Raw genomic sequence first — 6,940 nt, 5'->3', positions numbered from 1 at the left:
ACTCTCCGACTGAACCGAAAACTTTCTCGGGAGCTTCGAGGGCCCTGCGGAGCGAAGGCCGGGCCTGGGGCGGGGGCGGGGGCGGGGGCGGACTCACGCGTCCTCTGGCTCCCCAGTGCGATCAGATAGTCGCCGCCCCGTGGGGAGGGCAGGTCGGAGCTGGTGATGACCACGGTGTCAGGGCCCATGGCATGCAGCATGTCCATGACCTGCCGGGAACCGGGGGACGTCAGCCGCACCCCATCGCCTCTGCCCCTCGCCCCCGAGCCCACACAGCCAGGGACCACTGGCTCTCAAGCCTCCGACGTGCTCTCACAGGGTCTGGCTCGATGAGGGGGAGACCACGGAGGCCGAGGACTCGGGAACTGGCCCTGACCGGCCGTGCCCATGTAGCGACAGCTCTGCCCAGTGACAGTTTTGCTGGCTTAGAGGTGCCATCCCCGTTCCCTCCGGCTTGAAGTCTGAGGGTGTGTGCCTGCTGGCTCCCATCTGTACCCGAACACTGGCGGAAGGTGTCACCCAGGCTGGGCTGGCTGTCCTTCCTCGTCTGGGCTCCACACCTAGCAGCCACCAAGCAACAACGGCTCTCGCCTCCCACCTAGTCTGGGAAGCCACTTGCTTGCTCACTCGCTTATTCACTCAGCGAACACCTGTCGCCATGTGCCCAGAACACACCAGGGGCTGGAGGCTCAATGTCTTGTGACAAAATACCCACTGGGGACAACTCGGGCCCGGCATAGCGTCAGCTAGACCATGGCAGGGGGCCAGGCCTGGAGAGGGCGGAGCGGGAGGAGGGGGGCATCACCCTCACCCGCCCTCCTCGGGGCCAGCACAGCCTGGGGGGTCACACTGGGAGGGCCCCCGTGCTGACCCTGGCTCGGAGTTTCTGGTGGCCGCGTCCCTCCCCTCTCAGCCCAGACCTTTGCGGGGGCAGAAAAGGCCACAGGGTCACATGGCAATGACCCCTCTTTAAGCTGGTTACTCTCTAAGGGGCATGAGGGCCTGTTGCCCTGTGCAGCCACCTCAGAACAAGGCCTGTGGTCACAAGCAACACCCTCCGCTCAGAGCTGAGTGTGGGAGACGTGTACCCCCCACGCACCACACACGCACGGGGCGAGCCGCCCACCCAGAGCCCACGCTGAGCCCACCCTGTGCCAGGCACAGCCGGGCGCTTATGTGAAAGTCTTCTACTCTCACAGCCGGGGGTGGCTGCACCCACAGCCATTTCCCCCCACCCTGTGGTCACCTGGCACAGAGGCCCCACTGCTGTGCCAGCTCCGAGAAAGGCCCTCAGAGCGGGAGGAGGGTCCCCGCCCGCCCCCCTCCGTGGGACTTGGTCACGGCTGCCCCAGTTAGCTCAGGCAGGGGCTGCTGATAGGAGCGGAGCGGGCAGTGGGTTAACCAGGACCTGACACGCACGAAGCTGCGAGTGACCAGTCAAGTGGCCAGAATGAAATTCACAACGCGTCCCCTGCTCCTCCACTCCGGGCTGGCACACCAGAGGCTGGGACGCTGGCCACTCAGGGCGCCTGTCTACCCCGCTGTGGGCGTGCGGCTGCCCTCTCCCCCACGTAAGTGGTGCCACCTGTGCCACATCGAGCCCCGGAAGGTCTCCTTACCGCTAATGCTTCCTCCTGGGTGCGGATCTTTCTGCCACTCAGTAACCTGGAAGACAGGTGGGCACAGGTGAGACGTCACTTCCTGGGTCCTGCCTGTAACGGTCCCAAAGCTACAGTGACACTGTCCCTCTCCTCCCCATCCCCACGCCCAATTCCCGACTTGGGGTTCCCATAGGGAACTAACTCCGAGCCTGACACCATCATGGGCCATCACGGACCAGGTACCACCATGACATCTGGGGAGCCGTCAAGGGTAAACTTGAGTTACACGTGGGGATGCTCACGCATCACAGGGTGTGAATTCCAGACTGCCCTTAATGCGCACACGTAACAACAGTGACGGACAGCAGCCTACGCCAGGACACACGGGGCCAGCAAGGGCGACCCAGGTCCATGGGAAGTCGGAGCTGCAAATGGCTAGTGTACTGTGTCCACAAGCCCAACAAAGGTCAAGGTTCTTGGGGTGACCCATCACTACCCGGAAGGATAGGCCCGGGTCAGAGAACCCCGGGCCCCACCCCTACCTCAAAGAGTGGCCTTGGAGACTGGGGGGACATAGCTGATGGTCCAGCAGAGCCAAACCGTGACGGAGACAAACCCGCTTGGTGCTCGGCCGCCCGCCCACGGCACCCGGGAGCCCCTCACACGCTGGGTGCCCGGTTCTCCCACCCATCGGGAGGGGCCGTGCAGTCCAAGGACAGCCCCTGGACTCGAGACTGGGCAGCGGGGCTGGCTGCTCCCTGAGCTTCACACAGGGATTGGGGTGTGGGCCTCGGAGCTCCGAGGTGGCTGCCTGCGTCAGCTGGTGTGGACCACCCGCCCCGTGGCCTGCGTCAGCCATGTGCCAGGCGCCTCTTCCCCTTCCTGTCCCCAAGGCCCCTGCCGTTTACGAGAACAGCGAGGGGGTCAGCACTAGTGCAGCAGGGAGTCGGGGCGAGGTAACCCCTACCGCTGCCGCTGACTGAAGCCAGGGCAGGCCAGCGCGCTCGTCACACAGGACAGCCCGTCCCCACCCCGCTGCCAGGCTTCTGCGCCCCGAGGCAGGCCCCGGGGGGCACGTGGGGCGCTCCCTGCGCGGCCTGTCACTCTCCCCGGGGGGCGGGGCCCTGCCAGCGTGAGCCGTTTCAAGCTACTCACTCAGCCTCGAACTGGTTGGGAGTAATGATGTCTGCCACCGGCACCACCTTGTCCTTGTAAACAGGCAGGAGATCCTCGGGGACGTACTGCAGGAAGGAGAGACACGGGCTGGCACGCGCGGAGGAGGACGTGGAGCCCGGACGCTCGCGTCCCGGCAGGGGCCCCACTGTGGACGGGCACCCGACCGCAGTCCCACCGCATGGGCGGGGCTCCCGGGGTCCCGGGGGGCGGCCAGGCGAGCCCCTCCCTCCTCTAAGAGCCTCGGCTTCGTGGACGCCCCGGCGTGACCGCACTGCGGCTTCCACCCTCCCCACTTCACGCTGTCACCCGCCCCGCTGCCTGGCAGGGCCAGCGGCCGTGACCACCGCCTGCCCGTAGGAAGCCCGGGGGCCGGGAGCGAGTCCAACAGGAGGAAAGTCAAAAGTAGAATAACATTTTGTGACACACGGAAGCCACAGGAAATTCAGTTCTGTGTCCTCACGTGAGATTTGACCAGAACACAGCCACGTCCGTTCATTTGCAAACCGGCTGCTTCGGGCAGCAGCAGAACACGTGGCTTTGAGATGTCGACTCTGGCCCTTGAAGGGAGCCCCCCGCCCCCGCCAGCCCCGCTCCCCTCCCCACGAGCGTCCTGCTTGCCCCCCGGGAGCATCCTCCCGCCCCGGCAGCGTGCAGCGTGGCTGTCCTGCCTCTGCGGGTCAGCGGCAGCCCCCACGACACTGAAAGCCACGTGACTGGACTGACCATAGAGCCTTCGCCGTTCCTCTTGTCACCCATCACCGGGTCACACACTGCGGAGACACAAAGGCAGCTCATCGGCACCGAAGCGCTTGGGAGCGGTGCGGCCTCCTTCCTGCTGATCTCGGTACCCGGCGTTTCACGGTTTGTCCCCAGGCACCAACCCCCCGCGGCGGGGCAGCGGCATCACACACCCGACTGCAGCGCCCGGCAGCCCGGCCTTCGCGCTGACACCGATCGCAGCCCACGTACGACCTGCTTCTCTCTCACGCCCCACAGGGGCGAGGTCCACGGTGACGACACCGCTCACCCCCCGGCACAGACAGCGCCTACGGGCTGGGGGTGGCGGCCGCGGGGGGAGGAGGCTGGGCGCCCACCCCAGCCCAGCGCCTACCGTACACCAGCCGAGAGTTCTGCTGCTTCAGCTCCTTCACGATGTCCACCACCATCGCCAGGAAGGACTTGTCCCTTGTGTACCCTGTGGGGTGATCAGAAGCCTCCATCACCGACCTTGGCAACAGGAGAAAGCAGCGCCGTCGAACCCGTCTGCCGGCACCGCGGCGGGCCTCGGACCTGCAGCCGTGTCCCCCAATGACCGTGGTCACCGGGGGACACGGGCACTTTCCAAAGGACACGCTAAGTCTTAAATAAAAGGAAGAAGCCGGTGACGGGTGTCTGCGGGGTCGTCCTGCGGTCCTTCCCGATAATAAGCATTCACGGTAACCGTGGAACCACGCACATAAACACACACAGGCACTTTTTTTTAACCAGGGCTGTGTGTAAAGGACACCAACACACCAGGTGGCAGCGTGTTGCTTATCTGGGTGTTTTCACCCCCGACCCCTTCCTAACACCCCACCTGTCCCTGGAACCCCAGAGTGGCCCAGACATGACACCCGGCTTGGCCGGGGCAGTCATTGTCGGAGCGGGCACAGCGTGGCTACCGGGACATGGTGGTCACCAGAGTGCCACCGAGCTCTGGGCAGCACATGTCATCCATCCTAGAAGGAGGTGGGGGCTGGGGCTGAGCCCGGCGGGTGGGGCGGGGATTCCCGGGACCACGGCGGGAGCGAGGCCACGGGGACCGGCCCCAGGGTCTTACCCGTGAGCACATAGTCATACTGGTTCACGCTGTTCAGCCGCAGTCCCTCGTACAGCGTGTGCAGCTCGTTGGAGCTCAGCACCTGGCCCTTCCAGTGGGGGTAGCCTGGGGGACGGCAGAGCGCTCAGGGCCTGGGCGCATGCACGACGGCCTCACCCGACAGCCCCAGGCGGCCCAGGCACCCGCTCGCCCTTGATGGCACTGCCACGTGGTCCCCGCCCCATGGGCTGAGGCGGGGACTAACGAGACCACCTAGGCGGGGTGCCCCGGTGGGCGCCCGGAAGCCTCACGGCCGACAGCGCACCTGGGCCGACATCAGGCTCCCACCCCACTGCCCGCGTCCTCTGGAGCTGACCCGACGCGCTGAGGGCGTCGGCTCTGCAGGCCGGCCCACGGGCTCCCGTGGGACCTGTCATGTGACAGACGGGACGCAGGAAGGGACACTCATGCCGGGAAGGGAGCGCTGGGCCCACGCAGCTGCGTAACTGCCCCTTGAATTTAGTGGGGGCCCCCGGAGACATCCCCACATCAGCCACTGGCTTTGCCAGCTGTTACTGTGCACGCTTCCCGTCCAGGCCGAGCTGCGTGACCACGGTCACCTGGGCACCCTGGCAGGTGAGGGTGCCCCCGTCCCAGCCCCGCCCCTCCCCCGCGAGGTTGAGATGCCGCCAAAGCAACTCTCGGATCAAACCCTGACCACGAGGCAACGGTGCTGGGCCAGCCCTCAGCCCCTACAGCTACCGGATGAAGCGCCCGCTCCAGGGAGACGCGTGGGCATCCTGGGGAACTGGCCTGCCATGCGGGATCCCTGCTCTCGGAGTCTTGCGGGGGCAGGACAAAGGCTCAGGCTCAGTGGGGCAGGGCCCCTTGGCAGACACCCCAGACTTCCCTGTGGGGACACCCACGGCGCCCTCTACGCCGTGGGCAGCGCCCCACGGTACGTACTTCCAAGCATGTCTGTAAAACCCTCGGGAGAGTTAGTCCCCTCTCCCTCCTCAGGGACCGCGGGGTGGAGGACTGGCCACGTGCACGGCGGCTGTGAGCACGCGCAGGGCCGGCCTGGAGGAGGCATCTGGGACCAAGGTCAACAGCTGTGGAAGGGGGTGCACAGGGGCGGCGTGGCCGCTGGGCCACCGGGCGGGGCCGACATGCCACCGCATGCTCCATGGGGACAGCAGCGGGGATGACCTGTTGACAAGGAACCATGGGGGGCAGGGGGCCAGGCAGGGGAGCCCCGGCCAAGCCCCCGGCACAGGGCTGCTCCCTTCCGTTCCAGAGTCTGCTAGGAGCTGGCGGCCTCTGGTTGTGTCCCAGGCAGGTGTTTGCTCAAGAAACCCCAACCCAGGGCCTCTAGCCACACCGTGTCCCTCAGACGCCCCTTGCTGTCCTGGCAAGAAGGCTGGAGCGGGCAGGGCGGGCTGGCGCTGCCTGGAGGGAGGGGTGAGGAGCCTCCCTTTCCCAGAGGGAGGGACAGGGACAGAGGGAGTGGCGCTGCCCACTGGAGGAGGGCCTGGGGGCCGGGGGGGGAAGTCACGCCATCCTCGTCCTCGTCCTCGGAAAGGCCTGCTTGCAAGGTGGCCCCCGGGAACCGGAAACGCTCGCCACTCACAGTACGGACGAGAGGGTCCCTGTCTGCACACGTGTGCTTCACGCAGACGCCTGCTCTCCTGGGGAGTCCGCAATTTTGGGACATGTCACAGGCAGCAGTGACGCGTGACCGGCCCTGACGAAACCCCTGAGTGCTGAGTCTGAACGAGCTGCTGGTAGCTGACACCTCATACGCATTGTCACAGCTCCTTGCTGGGGCTTGTGTCCTGTGCGATTCCAGGGCACGGGCTCCGGTGACCGCCTGGTGCCCCCGACGCCTCCTCACGCACCTTTTCCCTGTGCTGACCTGGCACTGTGGCCTTTCCCCGCAGTGAACCACAGCCGCGGGCACACGACATGCTGAGGCCTGGGGTCCTCCTCCGAGTGACTAAGCGACCCTCAAACACCGGGGGTCCGCCCTGGGAACGCAGGTATGATCCCAACCCGAAACTGTTCCAAGCCCTGCCAGCGCCCAGAGCCTCCCTGCCCCGACCCACCCGTCCTTTGTGATTAATGCAGATCCTCCCTCTACACAGACGAGCCTCTTAGACTGGCACACGGGCACCACCTTGGGTTGGTCCGACAAGCAATTCTCGGACCTGCTGAGTCAGGATCTCGGGGTGGGGAAGCATTCAGTTTTAACAAAGCCCCAGGAGATTCTTAGACACCCACAGATGTGAGAAACACTGGTTTGGAACAGGGTCAGCAAACGGGCCCGGAGGCTGAAGTGGCTGCCCCCTGCTGGCGCGCGGCCTGC

General features: G+C 65.9%; 1 protein-coding gene across 1 annotated transcript in view; it reads right to left on the bottom strand.

The window, feature by feature from the left end:
- PDXK (pyridoxal kinase) overlaps window positions 1–6,940 on the bottom strand; it is a 26,627-nt gene that overhangs the window by 9,116 nt on the left and 10,571 nt on the right. The window contains exons 3-8 of the mRNA XM_039857812.1: window positions 4,597–4,701; window positions 3,889–3,972; window positions 3,501–3,547; window positions 2,757–2,842; window positions 1,620–1,665; window positions 98–209 (exon numbers count right to left, since the gene is read on the bottom strand). Of these exons, the coding sequence (XP_039713746.1) occupies window positions 98–209; window positions 1,620–1,665; window positions 2,757–2,842; window positions 3,501–3,547; window positions 3,889–3,972; window positions 4,597–4,701 (480 nt within the window). The remainder of the gene's footprint in view (window positions 1–97; window positions 210–1,619; window positions 1,666–2,756; window positions 2,843–3,500; window positions 3,548–3,888; window positions 3,973–4,596; window positions 4,702–6,940) is intronic.

The sequence above is a fragment of the Pteropus medius genome, unplaced genomic scaffold (genome assembly GCF_902729225.1).
Source record: "Pteropus medius unplaced genomic scaffold, Ma_sr-lr_union100, whole genome shotgun sequence".
Taxonomy (NCBI): Eukaryota; Metazoa; Chordata; class Mammalia; order Chiroptera; family Pteropodidae; genus Pteropus; species Pteropus medius.
The sequence above is the reverse complement of the archived record's forward strand: the minus strand, read 5'-3'. Positions and strand labels throughout refer to the sequence as shown.